Raw genomic sequence first — 25,795 nt, 5'->3', positions numbered from 1 at the left:
AAACAATTGCTAATTTCTTATAACTTTGCCAGGCATTAAAAATAATTTTTATATCTTCTGAAAGAAGGGAATATATGCTTTTCAAAAATATAAAAAGTATTGAATTCATAAGGAAAATTAAAAAAAAATCATATGGAGGGGGATAATGACCTTGTGAAAAAGCGTTGCATCATGTTTAAACGAAGCCATCCTTCACTTTAAATGTTTTTTTTTTTAATTTAATGGCTTTACTTACTTTATTGATTTTTACATAGTAAAAAATAGAGGGAATTTCTAAAAATATGATATATAGATGCAAGGTGAAGATAACGGACAGTGATCAATCTCATAACTCCTACAAGCAATACAAATAGATAGTTGGGCAAACACGGACCCCTGGACACACCAGAGGTGGGATCATTTATCTTATGACTATAGTATCAAAGATTTAGAGGCACTCCTTTTGTGTTGCCCTGTTTTTACGCGCTACCGGTCAAATTGACCAGTACGGTAGAGAAGGGGGTTAAGGTAAGTTCTGTATGCCATTTTTCGAATGAAAGGTAAAGATAACGAACTCATAACTCCCGAAAGCAATACAAAATAGATAATTGGGCAAACACGGACCCCTGGACACACCAGAGGTGGGATCAGGTGTCTAGGAGGCGTAAACATCCCCTGTTGGCCGGTCACACCCGCCGTGAGGCATATATTCAGTACCATACCAAATTAAATAGAAAACTTCAAACTCGATATTGATTATCATAACATTTGGTTGTAAAATGAAATACCTGTCTTTAATCATTTCAACTTAGGTCTTACCATCTAAGTTTACAAAGATATTGACAATGAAGTCTTATTTCGTAAGCTCCAAATACCGTTTCCATTGCTCTAAACTATCCAATTGTTAAATAAAACAATACTGACATTTTGTCAGCCAGATATCTTAACTTCCCTCACAATTCCTCCCCTCCGTGCATTGATTGTTATTGTACCTTACATGTAGATACAATGTAAAGCATCGTGTTGGCCTCGAAAGGTCAGTAATTGTATAACTTGCCATTGAAACAATTATTACGCTATAGAACGTAACTTACTGGTACAGCAATGGCGTTGATGAAATTTCCACGGTGGGGTACAGCGGATGAGAGAAAAACGCTATTTGTATCCACTGTTTTGAAAAAAGAAGTTCCATTTCAAAATATGGCAATCAAATCAATGAATTGAATCACGAATGATATGTATCAATTAATGAAAAATTACCAAAGATATCATTTGATAAACAATCAGTGTTTGCTAAACTTATGTTTTGATATAGGTAAATATTCTGTATTGTTTTATTTTTGCCAAATTAGTCCTTATCCTACGTGGGCGAATTTCAAAGTGGGGGTTATATTTATTGCTCCAGAGTATCAACATTATCGTAAAGCAAATCTAAAACGGAAAGCAAAATTCCATTATCGGCTTTTGACGTAATAACGCAGGATATTACACATCTCAGCATTACTAAATTGTGATTGGAATGGTATGTCCCGTACCGAACAGCTGGTCTTAATTACTTAAGATCGTAAGTATTCTTTACACAACTTTTGTCAGAAAATTACTTCTCCATTTTCACGGATTGAAGTTGTGGATATGTATTGGTACAATACATATCGTTGCACAACGAAAATTGAAATTCCTACAACTAATTAATATACAATTGTATAAACACTGTTCGATTTATCACATTAATCTTTTATCACGTCTTTGTTAGATATTGCAAATTATGAAACATTTAATATTAAAGAAAAAGATTTGTTATATGATATGTTCGTTTAAATTTGAGAGATGCATAATAATTAAAATCTAACATCATGTTCAAATGAAAGGACGTAGAAATGCATAGCTTTAGTCATTTGTTATAACATGAGTTGACTTAAACTATGTTAAAATTTAATGATTTCTCTGCTATCATTTACAGATTATCCCAAGAATATTGACAGTTTGAAGACGATTACATGTATCAAAAAATTAAAATGCATTGTTTTGTTTAAAGCACAGCACACAAGCGTGCCATTATCTACTCACATGGCAGAATATCATGTGTGGAAATGTCTCCTCGGCTTTCTCTGGCTAGTTTGTAGTCAAGGGAGGTGTATTTGGGTCGAATTTTCTGTAAACGCTACATAAAGAATATAAATTAACTCAATTTATTGGGAACCTCTAAACACATACATACGCTTAATCAACACTTTAACCAGATGCTTTTTTGTTTTAATCGATAGTTTTATTACTTCTTTGTGGATTGCCGAGGTTGAACAATTCCTTTGTGATATAATTTCATGGACATTTATCTAGCATAAGTATATATACATGCGTTTACAATTTGCACTACGTTTACAGAAAAGCCCATCTTAGTCTTATATTTCCAGAGTTGTATTCACTAATTTAATCACTGACGGATCGGCACATACATGCACAATCTAATTCACAACCTGGCTCAATGGCTTACAAGTTTACACACATTCTACCTCACTTACGGAAGTAAGAGCACATTGCAGAACATACTGGATAAATCACCTGAACATAGCAACAAATGGAACATGCTTGGCAATTGTAGTGTTTAGAAACAATTTTAAATCAAACACATAGGATCGATGGTCTTATAATGACATTCAAATTGATGTAGTAGATAGTTTAAGTTATTTGGGAGGTAATCTCGTTGATAATGGAAGCTTTACTAGAACTAAAGTTTCTTAGAATCACAGGAAAAGAGAACTATGTTTTGTATGATAAAAATATGTAGTGAAAATAAACTGAATATCGAAACTAAATTACATGCATTCGATATATATGTAAGTAGCGTTTTGAATTACCGCTTTGAAGTTGGTTGGTTTGGTACTGCTAAAGATAAAAAGAGGTACTTTTCAAATTTCGAAAGAGAATTGCACATATTGAAAACAGTACACCAAAGTTTATCGTATTCTCCAAATTCGAAAGGTTACCTTTGCATATTGTAAGAAAGCAACGTATTTTGAAACATTGGGATGGAATTTTAGATACAGATAATTATGTTTTGAAATCATTAAATAATCATATGTTATAGGGTTATTGAACTTATATTGGTGAATATTGGCACGAGTTGGCTGTAAAACTGCACGAGCTTGCGAGTTCAATAACCCTTTTATTATATAGCTAAAGTATTTAGTTGTTAAATTATATCTCTTTTCACTCAAACTACTCCAAAATAGACGAGAATTCATCAATATTGGCAGTGTGCAATAACAGCATGCATTTCTTAACTGTTCAATATTCAACCCGTCATTAATGCATGAAGCAAACTGATTTTGTAGATGGGGACATTGTAATTTATGTACAGTAAAATATTCTGCTTAAATAAATAGCAAATACCGGCTCTGTCAGATTCGGAGGACCGTCGTCTGCCATTTTGGCTTGTTACGTCAATATTGAACGCTCATACTCGGAATGATTCGGGTGCATACAATCTATGCAATGCAAAGTTAGCGTTCAATAAATTTTCAGGATATTGAACGCTAACATTCTCTAGATTTTACGCATATTTTATATTAGACTATTTATTAACTATATAATGATAGAAGATATTGACTTATATCACAATTGGTTAACTAATATTAGGAACTCACTGCACAATGTTTAACTTGGATATCTTTGAAATAACGATTGTGCTGAAAATAACTCAGCATTCCTTTCTAGTTGTAATCAATTGCTAAATGAGTTATATGTACAAGAGATGCATTCAATTTTTGAAAGGTCTCCAGAATAAAATATATGCAAGCTTCTACCTGATACATATTATCTTCAGTACTATCTGAAATGTTTACCAGACAGGTTTACTTATATATTTCGATTAGGTAAACTTATAATATCTGCACAAAAGTTGTTGATAAAAAGAAGTCGATACTCAAACACAGCAAGTCTCAAAACAAATTTCAGAAATACGATTTCAACGAAATTGAAAATGAAGACCATTTTGTTCTGTCACGTCCCTATAATTCCGATCTACGAAAAACATACTCCAAGCGATACTATTTTATTCGATCATCCATGTTCAAAATTAGTAGCTTTTCAATAAGAAACAGAAAACATTATGCTATTTAGCAAGTTTTTTTTTATAAAGGCACGAATCCTAAGAAACTTATATTTCATGTTTGTCCATCCTCTATATTTGGGCAACTAATTATTTTCACATGGTTACACTTAATAGCATATATTGTAATGATTATATAACTGTACCATGTCAATTAGATGTTTCTCAAAGTCTGAATAAACTAAACTCAGATAACACTGTCGTTTCCTTACCTGAAATTCTTTACGTAGCAAGCTCTGATTGGTCAGTTTATCAGTAGTCATGGTTACTGCCCGAGTAGTAAACTCCGCTACTGTGCTGATTTCAATTGGAGATTTGACTATTTCATTTAACGCAAGAAATATTGCAATGTACTGTTCCTGAAAAACAACAATTAGCATCACTTAAACAAGAACACATTGTACACAGTTTGAAAGGTGAAATATGTTTGCGTTATTAAATTTTCCCCCATAATATGTAAAAACAACTGTTATGAAATTTAAACAGTAGAGTTATTTTCAGGGATTTTCTATCAGATGGCACGCCAAAACAAGGTACCGTGTCACAGCATGTGTGGTGCACTAAGGATACTTCCCTGCTCAATGGACAGAAACGCGGATCATAGGTCTTAACTCTTTAGCCCTTTATTGGAAATTCTAGTATCTTCACATGAGTGGGAAAAAAACCCTTCTCAAGCCCGTTAAACAATATACAACCAACCAACCAACACACCTCAGAAATAATAAGAATCTGTATGCTAACTGTTTCATAATTCAGATGTTATATGGCTGTTGTTTGGATGTTAATATTTATAGTGATGTGGTCTTTTCTTAAAAGAGGATTAAAACGGAAGTAACCCCAACCTAGGATAGAGTACAAACTATATGATTTAAAGCAGAATTTTGTGTAAATTATGGAAATGATGGTCGCAGTCTGATAAAATATGTTTGACTTAGCTTAAGTTTGGATTTTCTGTCACAAAGTCACAATTTCTTGGGGAAATAAATGAAAAGTACATTATGTACATCCATGGCCGACTTTATGCAGGGAAGTAAACACAGTTGGTTCTAAACCATGTAGCCCGATCCAGTAGATTATATCATGCCTTTAATATGCAATATGGACTAAAAGTGTCAAAAAGTCTGCATTTTTCGTTCCGCGTACTCTCATTTCTTGCATCTGACAGACCTATTCATGAACTAAGTTCCATATACATGTACTACACATCAAAAGTTTTCTCATTTACTCCTTTATCGAATGGTATAGAGTATGCTTGTATAGCTGTAAAATAGCAAAGTGTTATACCCTCCCTGAATTTGAAAAATCGCGTACATTTTCTAGATGTGCATAAAATGGCAGAAAGGTTATTCTCTGGCAATTATATCGAAGCTAAAGTGGTGAAATGTGATATGCACAGCTAACATAGATTAGGACACGTGAGTTTACATATACATTATGTAATACTTACAGGGTTACGTATAATACGGATGTATATTTAATTGCTGTTATACAATTTAGAAATTCATTTCAAGATTAAGGATTATCTCCCTCATGCATAGCATAGCTCTTATCTTTGGACGAATTTCACTCCACTTTTTGGCACGTTGTATTTGGTTATATTTAGCTCTAAAACTTCATAGTTATTTCGGATTTCAAACATTTCGGTTGAGCATCACTGAAGAGACAATATTTGTCGAAATGCGCATCTGGTGCATCAAAATTGGTACCGTATAAGTTTTACATTATGACCCCTGGGTCGAGGCCTCTGCTGGTGGACTGCTATTCCCCGAGGGTCTCTACAGCCCAGTAGCTAAGCACTTCGTTACTAGCTTGAAAATACGGATGTATATTTAATTGCTGTTATAAAATTTAGAATTTCATTTCAAAATTAAGGATTATCTCCCTCATGCATAGCTCTTATCCTTGGACGAATTTGGCTCCACTTTTTTGGCACGCTGTTTTTGGCTATATGCAGCTCTAAAACTTCATAATTATTTCGGATTTCAAACATTTCGGTTGAGCATCACTGAAGAGACATTATTTGTCGAAATGCGCATCTGCTGCATCAAAATTGGTACCGTATAAGTTTTATTTAATTAACATACACTGTATAAGCAATGGTTTTAAATCAAGATTTTACAGCTTAGCTGGTCTAATTTTGCATGTTTGTGGATATTTATTAATGTTTGTTCATATTGGGACACAGATGCGAGACTGGAAGTCAAAACCGTTGCCGATATAGCAAAGTATGTAAATAACACCAAATAGAATTGACTCAGTGGTCCTTTCTCGCCGATTGCAAGTGCGAGGAGTCAACCCCGAAGACGTACATAGAAATGAGCTATCCACATTATCTTCCCCGCCCTTTTGTGATGAATGGAGTATGAAAAACTACGAAATCAGGTCCAGCAAATAAGGTAGATAAACTGAAACTGAAACTTTTTTTTTTTTTATTTAATGCCTACTTTTACACAAAATATTCAATGGCGTTGTACATATATAATATATAAACCTTTAAAAGAATAAAGAATACATCATATGCATGCAAACACACTCTACATATACTAAACTAAAAACCTGTACATTAAAACTGTCTAAAAATGTGTTTTCAATTTGGCTTTAAAAGTATGTAAAGATTTGGATTGTCTTATTTCAGCCGGTAAACTGTTTCACAGTCTCGGACCAATGGTTCGGAAACTTCTATCACTGAAAATTGTACGCCTGTTAAAAGGAACAATGTAGCAACTCTCAGAAGATTGAGCGGGGCACAACGTTTTATTTGGTACCTGTTTCGTTAAAAGTTCTGTTAAATACAATGGCGCTTCGCCTACATGACACTTAGACATGACGGTCAATAATTTAAATGGTATTCTAGAATCGATAGGTAACCATTGTAGGCCAATGAGAGGATCTCTAGAGCTGTCAGATTTCTTACGATTTGAGGCATCAGTATATTGCAATACTGGCCAATCAAGTGGAATTGTATCATCAGCATACATACTGAATGAAATGTCATTGATACAACGAATTAAGAACACTATTTTTCACACTTCTCGACCTTGCTGGTGTCTTGCTGAAGTTTATGATGTACTCCATTGACAGAAATCAAGGTATATAATCCGTGGCTGTTGAATTTGACAGATATGACCAAAACCTCAGTGTGTAGGCAGCTGAACAAAACAGGCTTGGAGAAACAGAGCAAGCTAAATACGTTATCCAAGCAAATCGCCAGGTTCCTAATTACCAACGATTGCTGAAGATATAAGGAAACATAGTTATCCATGTTGCCTTTATCTCTGACCACATTGTCAGCGCTGCACACTGTATGTCATTAGAAAATCAGAGAATAATTCTTGCTGGAGTGGTTCATGAAGGATAGATAGCTAACCTTGTCACATCCGAAGAGGCATCTAACATTTCTAGCTTTTTCAGCTCCCAAGAAGAAGCGAATACAATAATGCTGCTTCATACAATCGACTTGTCTTTCACTCATGATCAACTGGTTGTTCGAAAGTGATGATACTGATGTTTTGGTGCTGTTGGACCAAAAATGAAATATATTTTTGTTCCTGTTACCAAAGAAAAAATTCTGAGTAGATAGGTAAGTTTTTAAAATTATTATCATTGTTTGATTTAGAAGCTAACCCGGATCGGAGTCAAAACACATTCCGATCCGGAAATAGTTTTGTTCGGAAATTTGGTCAGAAACAAATCCAAGTCAGCAGCTTTGAGTATAGGTACATGTAACTCAGGAAACAAACATATATTTTTGGCATTATTATGCTATAGCAGTGATGACATGTTCACTAATTTTGTGTACATGCTGGCAGGTCATAATAGTCGACAAGCAATTTTACATCCCTGTCCATTCCATTGTGGCAGAACTTGCTGTGAGGTTCTTTGGAAGTCCCCCAACAGCACATGCACGTATGGAATGTGACAGCACAATCGGTTTATACTAAATAGGAAAGCACATTGCTGATACAAAACTGCAGGAACATGTTGGAAAGTACATCCATTCACTGACAACCTTTGAAATAGTGACTAACGTGGAAGCAAATCAAAGGTGAAGATAACGAACACTGACCAATGTCATAATTCGTATAAGGAATAGAAATTAGAGAGTGGGGTCAACGCAGACCCCTGGATATACCAGAGGTGGGATACGGTACCTAAGAGGAGTAAGTATCCCCTGTCGATCGGTCACACCCGCCGTGAACCCTGTATCTTGATCAGGTCAACGGAGTAATCTGTAGCCAGATTCACTGCGGTAAGAACGGCCTAACAATCTGTATGAAACACGTCAGACAGCATTTGGCCCAATGATTGGTTGTACTGACGAACTAGATCCTTATAACGACCATAGAATTTGTAAAATACTGACTTTAAACGAGACTATTGAATGCTGAAATCCCTGCAACATTACCTTGTTTGTCAGTAGATTGTCTCGATTTAAAAACTAACCATACACAGGAAAAGCTGTGTCTTCTGCACGTTATTATGTCCTCAAATTGTATGCAAAGAATGCGAAGACATGTTCTTCCCTCTATCATGCAGGTTTGGTATCTATAGACCTCGACAACAGACACATTAACTGAAGGTCGACCACTATCGTCGCCTCACTGCAACAAACCTAGTGTAGCAGGGTCCCTACTAGACATTCTGCACTATACATCTACACCATCATCAAATTAACCTGCCTCACATTTGTCACTAACAGAAGATGCTTACAGGATGTCCTCAGAGCAAGGTACCAGACCAGTATCTGGTGTCAAAGTCACATTGCCAATGTAAACGGCAACATATGGTATGTTTCATATGGTCAGCTTTAACCAGTACTTTATACCATAGAATCAGCTACAGTTGAAGTCTGTAATCTCAATCATACACGTATGTACTTCACATACCGTGACTGTCGACAATCCAATAATTGTCGATGACTGCTGAACCACCTTCATCACAACGAGTTTTGTTCATGTCACGGCGCACGACCACTGTCCGAACATTCTAAAGGCTGCTGTTGACTAACAGTGATGATAATCTTGAATAAGAATATTTTACTCTAGCGATGATCTTGACGTGATAGACATTCACAACTTTACTTTTATTGTTCACTATATCTTTGTTATTTTATACTTGTGGTGCAAATAGAATAAGTTATTCACTTACGTGGTCATTGAGTATAACGTGGAAAAATAATATTGTTAGAGGCATGGTGTCTGCTTTGTATGCAAGGTGAAGATAACGAACAGTGATCAATCTCATAACTCCTACAAGCAATACAAAATAGATAGTTGGGCAAACACGGACCCCTTGACACACCAGAGGTGGGATCAGGTGCCTAGAAGGAGTAAGCATCCCCTGTCGACCGGTCACACCCGCCGTGAGCCCCATATCCTGATCAGGTATACTTTCCAATTAACACAAGTTATAGTAAGTCATGCCTCCATTCCGCTCATTTCCCTGCCCATATAGTTAACAATTAACGAATAGTTTATACTTTATGACATTGTATGAATATAAATGTATGAAAGGTGAAGATAACAGTGATCAATCTCATAAGCAATATACAATATAGAGTTGGGCAAACATGGAACCCTTGGACACACCAGCGGTGGGATCAGGTACCTAAGATGAGTAAGCATCCCTGTCAACCAGTAGCACATGTGCTTATAGAACATGTGACGTATACTTGTAGCATATATGACATAAGTAATGTGTGGACTTGTATAGTTTTATATATCACTGACTAATTTTCTTTAACATTGTAGGAATATGTATCTGTAGTTATGTCAAATACCGCATTGATGACAAAGTGAATATGGTCATTCAACAGTGTTAGGGATTTAGATTTACTAGTGGTTTTAAGAAATTATTCAGTATATTTTCATGGCAAAAGCATTAGGAATTGTTAGCATACTGCATCAGTTTCTTTGTAGTTCTTAACGAATTCAAAGTATTATAGTGGGATATATTTGATTAGAATGAATCATTACTATTAAAAAGACACATATAAACCATTCTAAACTTGTTGCTATTTGACTTCAGCTCGTAAATGGTTTTCTGGGATTTGGCTTTTAACATATCAAAACAACTTTAAAATAAAAATCCACCAACTCAATACACTTTCATGTAACTGTGGAGCGAAAGCACCTGGTGACTTAGTTGGTGTGTCATACTTTTGATTAACAGCACTAAAACAATGTATCTAGGCTCTAATACAGCTTATTCATGCCACTTCTGCATTTTTGTGAATGATTAACCACTTTAACTTTGGTAGAATTACCATGTTATGTAAATCCACAAATAGTAGGCGGTTTCTCACATTTGGGGAGGGGAATAACATTTTGCTGTTTTACAGCCTAATAGACTATGCTACACAAGTACACTCCATACCATGTGATCGAGGAGTAAATGAGAAAACTTTTGATGTGTAGCTATGCAACCTCTTTCATAAATGGGTCTGTCAGATGCAAGAAATGAGGGTACGTGGACAGAAAAATGCAGACGTTTTCGACAATTTTCGTCCATATTTCTTTCATAATTGAAAAACTTGTACAATAATGGCATATAAAAGGCATGGTACAATCTACTGGATCAGGCTGCATGGTTTAGAACCAACTTTTTTTTTGACTCCCTGTATAAAGTCGGCCATAAATATACAAAATGTAATTTCTACCCCCCCCCCCAGGAATTCAAATTTAAGCGAAGTCAAATATATTTTATCAGCCTACAACCATCATTTCCATAATCTAAACAAAATTCTGCATCAAATCAAATAGGTTGTACTTTGTTCTACCTTAGATTGGGGTCATCTTAGAATTGGACCTCCTGGCCACTGCACTATTAATACATAAACGGCAATTTTACGATTCAGTCCTTTCATGCTATAATATATATGATTCAATATAAATATATACCTCATGTCTTTTACAAAACTAAGTTTTTTCCGACATTTCTATACTGATGACATAGTGATTATTCAATGTTAGAGTTATGTTCCTTTGAGATACTTACGTAGGTCTGGACCATGTTCATTCTGTTTTCTCTCATCCTTTTGACACATTCCGCGACGTTCACCTTCCCCCTCTTTCTTCCCAACTTATCCAGGATGTCTAACGCAATGTATGTTCCAGTTCGGCCTATGCCAGCGCTGTAATATTCATATAGTAATGATAATAATACTAAGACGACCATGAATACTTTGTAGATAATAAATGTGAGTAATTTTGAAATTCGCCGAATGTATCATAACCAGTTGATAAAAGCGCAAATGACAACATAGAGCGAATTTACCAATTTCAGATTTAGCTTTATCTCACTTTATTTAGTGTTTACCAAAGCTTTTAATGCAATTAAGAAAATCAAAAACGAATGTAAAAGTACAGCAAAGGTTTGTTTATCTGATGATCTGCCTGATTGTACAGGCTGTAATCTATGTTCGTTGTTTTCCGAGGGGGGTGTTTATCTAACGACAAAAATCTGAATTTATGGTTAGACAATCTGAAATATACAAATTGATTTGAAACTATGTGTTGGGATCGCATGTATCACACTTGTATAGCATGGACTTTCCTACCATGAAACTGAAATATACCTGCAGTGTACGACGACTGGAGAGTTAATCTGATTAGTCTTTGTTCTGGTCACGTGATTATGGAATACCACTAGACAAAGGGGATCAGGAGTTCCGTGATCAGGCCAGGCGGTGTATTGGTATTGCGTCAACAAGCGCGTATTCTTCGTCTGTAAAGGATCCATATTAATATGAATGTTTCAGATTTGCATTACTGAGGCAATTTCTAAACGTTGATAGATAGCAAGAGCTTGTATGCAAGGTGAAGATAACGAACAGTGATCAATGTAAGGTGAAGATAATGAACAGTGATCAATCTCATAACTCCTACAAGCAATACAAAATAGATAGTTGGGCAAACACGGACCCCTTGACACACCAGAGGTGGGATCGGGTGCCTAGGAGGAGTAAGCATCCCCTGTTGACCGGTCACACCCGCCGTGAGCCCTATATTCTGATCAGGTAAACGGAGTTATCCTCAGTCAAATCAGTGTGCCAAGAACGACTTAACAATCGGTATGAAACACGTCAGACAGTATTTGACCCAATGCGAGGTTGTATTGACGAACTAGATCGTTATAACGACCATAGAATTTGCGAAATGCTGACTTCAATCGAGACTGTTGAAATCCCTGTACCATCAACTTGTTTGTCAGTAGCTTACCTCGATTTAAAAACTGACTATACCCAGAACAAGCTCTTGTATATCGAATCAGTTAAGATATATAAACACCATATGCAGGTGATAATGTAATATTGCTACATAAATGTGGGAAGTTGACGATGGAGAAGCTGAAATCATCCCGTTTGTCATATAGTTGAGTTGTCAGTTTGCCGTTAATGTCTACTTTCAATAAAATATCGAAGTATGAAGCAGAAGTGGACGACTCTGTGGTGTCCTTCATTTCGAGCTCACAGGGATATATGAAATCGACATATGAATGAAAGCTATCATTGTTAATAGACAAAACGTCATCGATATATCTAAAAGGTCACAGCGAGAGATTTTTTCTTCTCACGTAGAAGTTTTTGAATAAATTCTGCTTCATATGAATATAAAAACAAGTCAACTAACAAAGGAGCACAATTCGTGCCCATGGGAATTCCAACAGACTGTCGGAAGACCTGATCACCAAAGACCACGAAGATATTGTCAATGAGGAACTCTAGCATATTTTTTATTTCAACTTCAGAGTACGTGTGCGTGGAATCAGAGTGGTGTTTAACAAAGTAAGATTTTGAATGACTGATCACTAGATATGAATATTTCCGTTTTCCGTTTTTGTTGAAGAAGCAACTGTCTATGATGTCAAAAAGTCTAGTCTTTAATATATCGTGAGTTATGGTCGTGTATAGTGTTGAAAGGTCATCAATCTCATAACTCCTACAATCAATGATTGTACTTTACTTAAACTTTACTAGATACCATTACAGTGCATGTACGTATTATTGTTATGAAATCAAAAGATACAGAGTAGCGCTAACACCTCACAAGCAAGATGAAATACCGTTGGAGTAGGTTTGTGTTAAGGTTGATGTGTCCTTCAATAGCATCATGAAGCGAGAGTTTGGTGGAAATTGTATGGTTAATAATAGTTTAAACAATATTTCTATCAAGAAATCAGTTGATGTTAATGTTTACATACAGTGCATTTTAATAGAGTGAGAAACAAGCCATATGATTTCTATGAATCTCACACTCAATGATAATAATGACTATTAATAGGTTCACATTAACTTCATATTGTGTCCATGTTGTATTTGCAGACTGCAGTAATATGTGTATTTTATTGTAACTTTTATATCAACATTACCGACGGTTATCGTCCGAGTCTCAGAGTATGGCGGTCAGAATTATTGGCCAAGAAAAAATCCAAAATTCAGCAGAGTAATTAAAACGTTAATTTAGCAAGGCAGTTTTTAATATTTAGCACATATTTTTGTGTTCAATTAGTTACCCAGTCAGACCTTGTGTGTAAAGTGAATGCAAAAGAAATTTCTTAATTTAAAACATAAAGTTTCGATGCAAAGTGAAGATTACGAACAGTGATGTAACAGTTATTTGCAATAAAAAAAAAAAATAATGTCACCTTTTGATGTACACCATCGGTGAATAAAGTTTGCTGATTGAATAATTGAATTTTCAGAAAGACACTTCCCAACAAAGGTATCGAAATGTTTCCTGTACCATTTGAAATATATGATATAGGCAAAATATTCGCAAACGACTCTGAAGGATATATTATTCTGGTAGTCAAAGAATTTAATTTCGAATGGTTTATAGAAGGTCATTAAAAGAGTTGATTTGCATAGTTAAATATAAAGTTATCAACAGACAATAATCATAATTATTTGAGCATTACAGTGATTTGTTTATTTCATCAAATATCTTACAAATACAAATTGAAAAGCAAAAATTTCAAACAAAACATATCCTATCTCAACCTGTGTATTTTCAAATAAATTCGTTAATATTGGGCGTCGGATTCCTTACAAATGTGTATTGAGGATAAATATTTGGACTATTTCTTCATTCCTAAAGTGTATGTTACATTATTCCAGTTTAAAGGAAGTGATCAAGAAAAAGATAGCTGTTGCATAATAAACTTAAAATACCTCCTTTAACTAATTAATGTGGCCGGAATCCAGTTTGCTTATTTCTATTACGAGATTTGATCATTTAAACACTCAAGCGAAAGGTTTATGAGAGCCATTCGTTGTTTTCCACCATGTATCTGTGCTTTGACGTAGATGAGACATATTGCTGTTATACAGGAGAAGAAGTTTGTGGATTCATGGTATAATTGATGGATAAAGTTTTGGAGCAAACAGAAGTGCAATAAAATCTAATTATAACATAAAAAAGAGGAAAATTTTCCAAGCTCCTTCAACTTCTGAACTTAATTAAAAGCATCGAATATTTCAAGATTCCAAATCAATTAATTTTACTAGATTTTGAAATAATGGATATAATTAAGGTGACTGTGTCACATAAAAGTACTGCAATATAGGAATATTTTCTATAGTAATTGATGGATATGGACCACATATATATTTTGGAGATACAATTTACAATGATATTATTTATTCAATTAAAAAGAAAAATAGTTATTCAGAATCTGTATCGGTGCTGCCCTCTAGTGGATGGTAAGATATAAACCAGTGGGGAGGTGATGTTTCTTTTAGATACGGCAGCTCACAAGGATTGAAAAAAAGTTAATCTTAATGATATGTCTCACTACTGAAGAAAGCTACATCTTAATGATTTTCAGAATTCATAAAATACATCAAAATGACACATTAAAACTCTTTGTCACATTTTCATGTTTACCTCCTTTAACATTATTCAACAGATCATTATTTACCTCTCAACGTTTTGTTCAACACCCACATATAGGATATCTCCTTTCGAATTTTCTAGATATCACAGCCTCAAACCTATGTTTGTTTAGATATTTCGTAATTGTGCGAACTGCTAATGATACACAATGTAAAACTTATACGGTACCAATTGTGATGCACCAGATGCACAATTCGATAAATAATGTCTCTTCAGTGATGCTCAAGCAGAAATATTCGAAATCCGAAATAACAATAAACTTGTAAGAATTAAAAAGAAAAACATAGTGCCAAAAATTGGAGTCAAATTCGTCTAAAAATTCATTTCTAGATAGTGGGCTATGCTTATGCATGTACTATATATTAAAAGTAAAGGAATTAACACATTCCACGTTGTGTTCTTCTAGAAACGAGATTCTTTCAATATTACGAGTCATCAGTAATGATGATATTCTCCTGTTCTATGGTGCGGTATTACGATAATAATCGTGTTGATATTCCAATTTATTATTCGACAATAATTCTCTTTATTTGTTTTTGTCGAAGAAAAAAGTAAACATTTCTATCTCTAAATACATTTACCCGAGTTTAGATAACGGCTTTGCCATTTACCAGCGCGATGTCCTTATTTTAAGTTTCCTGTTATAAACTTAAAATCATACATAATAGATGAATGATAGATATATGTAGATAACTGCATATATACACACACACACACACATATATATATATATATATATATATATATATATATATATAGAGAGAGAGAGAGAGAGAGAGAGAGAGAGAGAGAGAGAGATGTATGCGTGTAGGTAGACAACTGCATATACATGAATATATTGACATATTGATAGATAGATACCTGCAGATAGATAGATAAACAGATATATATATATATATATATATATATATATACATACCTATTATAAGACTTCAGCGGACGCAAAATATTTATAGACCAGCGTTAGGCAGACGTAAAAATTAGGCTGACGTTTTTAAGTCTGCCCAATTTTCTACTTGTAAAATGAAATTATGTACTTAACTTTTGAGTAAAATGTGTTTTCTTTCCTTAAATTTAGAATCTAAACTTTACATTTCGGGCAAAAAGATTTCATTTTATTCATAAAAGTGTAAATTCTAGAGTTGTTAAAAACTAGCGTGTATTATTTTGGCAATATACGTTTCACGACTTGTGTAGACATTTTTCAAATGGGCATCACAAACGAAAGCGGAAATATATTTAAATTTCGTTTGATTTTTTCCTTATTCTGAACCACTAGGTGTCAGATTATTTAGATTAATATTTTTAAAGATGGTATTTAAAAATGTTGAATTTTCCAACACCGTGATTTTTTTGTTGCGTTCTGTTTTGCTGTCATGTTACGGAAATGAACTTCGGGAACCTTCGGAGACACCCGGAAAGGATCCAGCGTCTGCGAAGATGTTGTCACGTGTAAGTAAAATTTTCTTATTTTGGTTTCAAATATGATTTCAAGGCACATTTCTCGCAAATTATATATTGTTAGGTTTTAGGCTATTACAATTTCCCCCACGAGTACGAGTAACCGGGCCGCGTTTGTTTTCTTCAGTGGGCAGCGAAAGAGGGGTCTACCGTCTCCGAGTCTCGTCACGCCATGACACACGACTAGGACAATATTTGTCGTTTACTATGTTTTAGCATTGATATAAAGATTTTCTAGGATATAGAGAATCCCGAAAATGTGTCGTCATTATGCCCTACACTTAAAGACACAATGCAGGAGACGCCGTGCAGTTTTCAATGCAATGTGCATTGTCCTTATTTTGATTGTGTACGTAAATGCACCTCAGGAACCGGTAGTTTTGTCTGCAATAATAATAGTAGGGTCTATAGTATACCACCCCATTATGTTCCCTACTATTATTACTACAGACAAAATGACTGGTTCCTGTCATAGGCGCCTCTTTCAAAGATATTGCACTATTGTAAACAATGGAGGAAATTCGAAAGATATAACTACATGTATTTCTCACCAATTTATTTTGTCCCTTTTTACGTTTTTCATTTTCATGTTTTAGGAATCTTAGCTAAATGTGTCATTACCACATAATACTAATTTATCCACATTTTAAAAATATCTTGTCCCACTGATTCAATATTGAATCGCCTATATGGTTCCTGTGACTGCATATGCTTTTCTATGACTTTCTACTGAAATATTTAGTTCTTGATAATTTCTTCTGTGATATAGCTGTGGAAAAATTGTTTAATTCTGGGACATAAAAATTGATGTAACTCTTGCCAAACGTGCCAATTACATGACATCTGTCATCTTTTTCATAACTCCTGTGGAAAACCGGGTTAGAATAGATCCTCAGTACCCCTTGCTTGTCGTAAGAGTTGACTAAATGGGTCCTTCAGACAAGTCCGCAAAAACAGAGGTGTCGCAGCAGGTGTGGCACGTTAAAGCTCAAAGGCCGTAAGCACCAAGCATAGGCCTTTAAATTCTGCAGCCCTTTACCGGCAATGGTGATGCATGTCTCCATATGAGTGAAAAAATATTGAGAGGGGCATTAAACAATATACAATTGATCTTCAAGGAGTAGGAGTAATTATTGCTCTTAGAGATTTATGAAATAAAACAAATCGTGTAATAAGAATTTATGACATTTTTTTCTGCATCCAAAATGAATGCATGTACACACTTTTTATTGTTTTAGAGGAGGAAAGTGTCGATTGGGTTAAGACTGATCTGTACAAAAGTGGCTTTTCTGTTGGACACATTTCAAAATACAATGGTAAGCATATTGAGTTCCTATAATTGATAATAGATAGTAAATGATTAAAATATACCATTCTGATTTATTTTAACACTGGGTACATGCATGGGTTTTTAGTGAATGATATAATAAATTATATATTTATTCTAGAGTGATACAAAATGCAATCAAAATATGACCTATAATAATCTTTTGATTATATTATGGATATCATGAACTATTTAGTATTGTTAAATAATAAATTACCTAGATTTAGAAAGAAGTGTAGAAATATGGGTTGCATTAAAATGCACTCTAAATCCAATGGAGATGTAGGGTGAATTAGACTAGAGTTCTAAGGGTTTAATGGTCCACTGATTTGTTTATTTTATCTACTTTAAATCCCTGTTGAACTAGAAAGGTTTTCAAATATTTGAAACGATGTCACGATGGTTTTTTTGTGTGCCTTTTAACTTCCTTGTAAACATGGTAAAATGACTTGTCATATACTGTAAGGGTCGACCTGTGATCATTTACATTTTGATTAATCATATACTGTCGATTTGAAACAAATTGCAGAAGAAATATGAATTAGCATCTCAAATTACATTAGGAACATCCTGAGGTATAGATATGTGCATGTAACCATCCCAAAATCATTGTGTCCATGACTGTTCAAAATCTGCCTTTAAAAAATTCCATGTGCAATCTTTGAAATATTGGATTCAGATAACTGATGCTATCACAATCATATGAAATGATGAACTGTTTTAATTTTTTCTTGTTAAAATTAAAATTCAAAGAAATTTTATCTGTTTTTAAAGATTTCCTTTTCATGAATTAAATGGATTCATTAAAAAAAAAAAGGCACATTTCATTTCTTATTTGCTATACTATTTCTTGAAGCTTATTATTGTTTACATATTATGTTGGATAAACATAGTAAAGGAAAGTAGAAATATTTCAGCAACATTTGAATAAAAACTGTAGGAGTAGATAAAAATGTTTAAAAAAGATCTTCCATAATTTGTGATTGGTTTTTATCCAACAAGTTGTTTGTTTTTATTTTTTGTCCTTGTGAAGGCTTCAGGATAGAAAACACATGTACAATATCCAGCAGCAGTCAATCGGGCTGCTCACCGATGGCCTGATAGCCCAGTTGGTAAAGGGCGATAACTCCTATGCTGGAATTCCTCTACTGTGTGTCTATTATACAAAGATTCCCCTAATATCAACTAACAGTTTATACATACCATATTCGTCCTATTGAGCAACCCGGGTGCTTAGAAAATTGGAGGGGGTGGGTGGTTATTTAGTACTCTATGCTGAAATATTCCCAATAGATATACACATGAATTTTATTTCATTTCTTCTAACACTAATAATTAATCCATTCTTGTCTACATTAAAATATACAGTAGTAGCTATTATTTTCAATTTCACTTGAAACCGTTTGTGTCATAGACTAATACCACGTACGATTTACTAAACTTTCGGTTTCACTTTCGCAGCACAACTATGGCCGAGTATGAATATAGTTTAGGAGATTTCATGTTTACAGAGATATCTATAATCTGGGATCCATTCCAGGGAGAAACTCTTAAAAAATAGAAATCAACAATCCTATGCATAAATGTGCGATTGCTGTTGTAAAGGACTGTGCAGTAGTTGGACACGTGCCTCGAAAAATAAGTAAAGTTGTAGCATTCTTTTTAATAACAACATTGGGGGGGGGGGGGGGGGGGGGGGGGCTTTGAAATGCATTGTAAATGGAGACTATCACTACTCCTAAGATACCGGTATTGGTGAACTAGAGATACCATGTATTATGAAATTCAGTGCGGAACCAAGAGATTGCTAGAAATATTAAAAACAAAAACTCTGTTATCAGAAAGGTGAGTAGTACTTTATTTCAAAGGGGAGGGGACTTAATTTTTGAGAGTTGAAAAAAGGCCCTGGGTTTTTATTAGGGGTGGTAGGGGCACTCAATAGGTCAAATATTTATAAATAAACTTTTTCTATACTGTTGACATTAAAAAATTGTCATTTTAACACATTTTTCTCATGTTTTACTACTCTGTTTTAAGAAAATGTGTGTTTTTTTTATGTTGACCTATACTTCTGTTCTTATATGTTTGACATCTTAAAAAAGGTGGCAACACATACATTTGCTTTGGTTATTAATAAAATCAAACTATACCGAGTGGAAATTAATACAGTGTTTCCACTTTCAACCATTAATATTGATAAGTCGCATAAGGGTAGAGCTACCTTGAATCTGCATAAATGGTATTAAACATGCAGTATGCAGGTATACATTCCACTGATTTCTTGTTTCGTGTTCAGATTGTGATTGCTGTCTTTATGTTTTCCTAGTGTGTGTTTTACATAAAATCTTGTCTAAAGTATGCATGTACTTGCAGAAAAATTAATTTTAAAAAAACCCCGTTTTATAATAGTTAACAAACACACACATGTACATAGCCGGGCCTCCAAAAATGGAAAATGCAGATGCTTGGATATGTTTTGGTAGATAATTGAAATGGAATTCACAAATAAGATGTTTATAAATTAAAAAAAAATTATTGGCTAAGAAAAAGTGACAATGTTGAAAGTACTAAGGGCACAAACAGCATCTGTGTACATGTGTGTACAAATGTATATTGTCCTCCTAAGAGGGGTAACATATATACATGTAAAATAAAATGGAGAATATGACATGGAGACAAAGACAAAAAGGACTTTAAATCTTGTGTGTTTTTGGGGATTGTAGCCAAAACTCTTGCATATCATTGCAACATTACTGTGTTTAAACCTGTAGTATGCATTGTGTACAAGTATGTGTTTGATTTGTAAAATTTTGTCTCTAGGAGGAACAATCCTGCACATCATTTGTGGAAATGGAAGAGTTAGAGGCAGAACAGGTAGGGAACATAATTTTTATCTAAGATTATACCTCACCATCACATTGCAACAGTCTCTTTGAAATCAATCAGAAGTGACAATTGGGGATCAATGACAAGTCTACCTAAAGTAGAAAATGTATATACATGTATATATGCATATATATTATAAGCATGTATGTTTTGGAAGATGAAAAATATGGCATTGAAAAAATAGGTTGATGATATTAAGAAAGTGGTCTGTAATTGTATGTGTGCAAGTGTATATTGTCCTCCTAAGTGGGGTAACATATATACATACAAAATAAAATGAGGTCCTCCTAAGAGGGGTAACATATAAGATAAAGTGGAGAATATGACACAGAGACAAAAACTAAAATAACTTTTGATTAAATCTTGTATGTTTTAGGAGATTGTAGCCAAGGCTCTTGCTTATCATTGTAACATTACTGTGTTAAAACCTGTATAATGCATTATGTACATGTATGTGTTTGATGTGTAAAATTTTGTTTCTAGGAGGAACAATCATGAACATCATTAGTTGAAATGGAAGAGTTAGAGGCAGAACAGGTAGGGAACATAATTTACATCTAAAAGGTTATATATCACATATCACCATTACATCACAACAGACTGCTTGAAATGAAATATTTTAAAAATGAAAAAAATCAAGGAAAATAACCATATAAAGTTCAAAGACTAATTCCAGTTATTAGTCCCCTACCGGTTTATAAAACGAAAGTCAAGTGGATTTTAGGTTTCCTCTCTGTCCGTCTCTCTGTCAATCAGTCTGTCCCATTGGTTTTCCAGATATTTTTGCATAATGCTTGCGAGAATTTATTGAAACTTGTAGTGCAGTAACTACAGATTGAGTTCAAGTTTCATATCGTTTGATGCATAAGTGTGAAAGAAATTAAGATTGGGATGTGTTCCAATAGAAAGGGCTGTAAAAGTAGGACATCTGAATAGATCGAGGCTGGGGTTGCGTAAATAATCTTTTAATTAATTCCACATTTCAAATTCATAAATCGCAAAAGGAAAATATCAATAACTAGTGATCCTAATTGTTCACGAACAATTAGAGGGCTTCCCACCTTCTACCGGTTTTTCAGTAGTGTTCAAATGCTAAACAATTTGATTTGGATAGAAAAGAAATTCAAATTTGCCGCCTTGAGTGTTGAAGTGTTGGAGATTGAGGCCTTGGTTTCGCACGATAGTACCGGTCAAATATTTGAAAAAAAGGGGTGTGGGTGTTGGATAGCCGGCACATATCGGGTAAAAGTGTAATAGGACTTGTGCAGGTGTTTGGGGGTGACTTTAGACCTGTTAAATATTATATTTGGAGGTGTAAAGAAACCGGAAGTGACATTTTCAGAGATTACACATGTAGTGCTGACACTCTGCTCATGCATGCTGGGACTATGAACCTCATGTTGAGAAGATGGTAGGAGTCTGTGCACTGGATTTTACCATGTGTGTTATGGATTGTGGAATTTGATATACAGTTTGTAATTGCTCATCCTATGTGTTCTAATTCACGGAGACAATGTCTTTTAGTTATTTCACCCAAGGAGGCATGCATATGGATTTAGGCTGTGAAACAGAAGCCCAGAAAAAATGGCGGCTGGTGAATTAGATAAAGTTTCTGAGTGTAGGATCTGAACGGAGAATAGGAATACTGCATCCCATCTGACCCTGCAGGTAAGTGTTTATTTGTTTACAATGACAGTCGGGATGGAATGTCAAGGAGTTCAATTGTCGAGTAAAGTTGCATCATCATCAAAAAAAAAACCAACAACTTAACTTAGCCTTTATTTTGATGCAGGCAGACATTAATGGAATCTGGCACATGTTTTTTCATGAATGCAAATGGAAATATTTGATTTACAAGACAGTCAAGAAATGGAGAAAATGGGTGTAGGTCAGATGTGTATGTGTAGGTCAGATTAGCTAGAATCCTGTTGTTGGGCATGTGACCGGTCAAAATGGTGTAAACAGCTGATCTAACATACAGATCACTTGAAGGGTTGGGGATTTCTTCCTTTGGGACGATAGGCGTGATGTGTGGGTTTGCCTTGCTCGTGGAGACTGGCCCCTTGATGTGTGGCCTTGACCTTTGACCTTGACCCACTTTCAAGGTCAAACATCGAAAACTCCATGAGAGGGAAAGATTGACCTTGACCTCATTTTGAAGGTCAGATAGATCACGGGGCTTCGCACAAGTGGTCCCGCGTCTCTATCTAGATCCGTGAAAAAGTTGTGGGCTCGAATGACAACGTCAGAGACTTTCGGGGCGAGAACTGTACTTCAGGGTTATCGGTTTCCCTGTGTCAACTTCTCTGTGGGGGAGTGTTTTATTGTGAATTCGTCGGTGAAGGTCTCGCGTCCCCACGACTTTCGGTCTAGTAGGAGTAGCGATAACAGGGTTTTCGATGCGAGTCGCCGACATTCGCAGTGTGGTCAAAGTTTTAGAGTTGTAATTCATGATATCGAGACCAATCGAGAATTCCTTGCTGACCCATGTGATATTTCGATGCTATCTGAAGAGGGAAAGAGAGTATAAAAAGTGCCATTTTCTCGCTATTCTGGATTACCTTTGACCCTTGACCTACTTTTCAAGGTCAAGGTCACACAACCCATTCCAGTGTGTTCCGTCTCTCTACGACGAATACTTTAGGAGTCGTCAATTTTTTAGGTAGAAATCGCAAAACATAAGGAGGCATTAACTCCTTTTAACGGTCAGCTAATCCCTTCATTTTAAGTTCTTCGATTCTACTAATTGACCTGTAAAGGTTTCATCCTCCTATCATTTATGGTTAAAAAGTAGTAGCGATAACAATGATTTCTGCCAAAGGTCAGGTAACTCCGTAAGGGGTCAAAGTTCCATGACGCAGGTTGAAATGTATTCGTTTCTCAAGAAGTGCTATGTATATCATGAACTTTAAAGTTTTCGATAAGTCTGAAGACGAAAAAACATTTTGACGGTAGGAAAATAATAAACAGAACAATAACAATATGACTTTCCACAGAAAGGTGGAAAGCCTTAAAAATATGAATGAAATCTGTTAATCACACAAGTATTTTTCTGTACTCGGTGAGAGAGGTCTGAAAATTATAGAGTTTTGAATAAGATTATTTTATTCCTTTAAAAAAAACTATATGAGACAACTGTATGAACTGTGAAAGATCAAACTATTATACTAATATTCAATACTGGTATTAAACATGGTAACATGTAGGGGTGCAACGATATGCTTGTCTCATGATACGATACGTTGTATGATACAGACTTGACAATACAATACATATCACGATACTTTTAACATGCTACAAGTGTATCAATATGAATGATAACTAATGAACAACGACACTGGTTTTGGTATCATTTAATTGGACCTTACTGTTACAACTGCATGTCCAAAATGCTCCTGTATTTGGGATTAATGGTTCACAAGGTGAGAAATAATTCACTGGCACCACATTTTTCCATTTCCGGAAACCATCTTTATTTGGACAGGGTGTATTATGGTAACCATCGTCCATTTGTCTGTCCAGACCTTTTGGGCAAGATACATACTGAACCGTAACATCTAGGATTTTGCAACTTGGTACATTTTATCACCATTATGAGAAGAAGATGCCTAACATTTTTCAAGGTCAGAAATCAAAGGTTAAGGTCGTAGTATCACTAAGTAGGAAAACTTTGTGGGCAGGATACAGACCAAACCATAAACTCCAGGATATTGCAACTTAGTACATTCGATCACCATGATGAGAAGATGTCTATTGTTTTTCAAGGTCAAGTTCACAGTATCACTTAGTAGGAAAACCTTGTAGGCAGTATACAAACTGAACTGTTGGGGCTAAGACTGTCAAACTTGGTACACATACACCTTTTGCCAAGTGGAGAATGTCGATTGTTTCTCAAGAACAAAGGTCAAGATAGTAGTAGCAGGATAAAGACTGAACCATTGGAGCTGGTACCATCAAACTTGGTACACATACACCTTATGCCAAATGAAAATATTACATAGAGAGTACATGATTGATCTGTTTTTATGATGGAAAGAAAGTATGTCACACACTGACATTGATTGTTGATACTACTTGAAGCCATGTTCTACAAATCATAATGTAAGGAAACACCTTATATTAGCTTTTCACGGGCATATTATGAACCATTGGTGGTACTCTTGTTACAACATACATGTAATCTTAAAGCCAAATTGGACAGTTCAAATTAATCCAGATAGAGAATACCAAAATGCGGTATAGTGTAAAATATCGTGAATCGAACCGTTGCATAATATTACAGTGATATACCGTGTCTTGGTTAATCGTTGCACCCTTTGTGACATGATACCAATGTATTTAATCACAGTTCAAGGGAGGGGGGTGTATTCTTCTGTTCATGAGTTGAAATCAATCTAGCTTTACATTTCCAGTATTATTCACCGCTACTATATCAAGTGACCAGCTAATGAATAGATCTTTGCATGTACTAATAACAAACTTTAATATTGTATGTGATAATTTAACGCAATCTCAGGAAAACGGGGGGGGGGGGGGGGGGGGGGGGGGGGGGCGGGGCTTCATGTTGCTGCATGTATATGTACATTTCTGGAGATATATTTATAAATAATTTATTGTGATTTATTATATCATTTCATAACGGTTGGTTGTTATAACTCAAGAAAATCTTATAAAGTAAATATCCATACAAGTGCATACGGTGTAGGAAATAGACTTTTTCTTTTGTGTTTATCTCTGCTACCAAACATCAGAATTTAATCCAATAACTCATGTTTTAGTACAAGGACATTCACTTGCAACATTCTGAAAAATAATTTTTAAACCAGGCATATATTTTTATATCAGAAATGAGTTGTCTTTAGCCATCACTAATTTGCATACAAGAGTTTCCCAAGTTACGTATAATTTTCATAACTTCTTTTTCTGAAGAGTTCCAAAATTTTCTAGTTCTGATATCCCATATTTACCTTTTAATAACATACATGTATAGATTATGTAATGTAGTTGTATCAATTCAGATTTCGGGAAAGTCATCTTTTTGAAAGTGCTAAGCATATTGTACAGCCACTTAGGTGTGATAAATGTAGTACATGTATATAATATTACAGGAAGAAAGACCTCTGGCAAAGACAAGAACAA

The 25,795-nt window shown here is 34.9% G+C and overlaps 1 protein-coding gene across 1 annotated transcript in view; it reads right to left on the bottom strand.

The window, feature by feature from the left end:
* Positions 1-25,795, bottom strand: part of LOC130046599 (receptor-type tyrosine-protein phosphatase kappa-like) — a 47,394-nt gene that overhangs the window by 8,685 nt on the left and 12,914 nt on the right. Inside the window, exons 8-12 of the mRNA XM_056146137.1 lie at positions 11,664-11,812; positions 11,084-11,219; positions 4,300-4,446; positions 2,047-2,140; positions 1,074-1,147 (exon numbers count right to left, since the gene is read on the bottom strand). Coding sequence (XP_056002112.1) covers positions 1,074-1,147; positions 2,047-2,140; positions 4,300-4,446; positions 11,084-11,219; positions 11,664-11,812 — 600 coding nt within the window. The remainder of the gene's footprint in view (positions 1-1,073; positions 1,148-2,046; positions 2,141-4,299; positions 4,447-11,083; positions 11,220-11,663; positions 11,813-25,795) is intronic.

The sequence above is a fragment of the Ostrea edulis genome, chromosome 8 (assembly GCF_947568905.1).
Source record: "Ostrea edulis chromosome 8, xbOstEdul1.1, whole genome shotgun sequence".
Classification (NCBI taxonomy): domain Eukaryota; kingdom Metazoa; phylum Mollusca; class Bivalvia; order Ostreida; family Ostreidae; genus Ostrea; species Ostrea edulis.
Note: the sequence above shows the minus strand (reverse complement) of the source record. Positions and strands in the feature narration are given on the sequence as shown.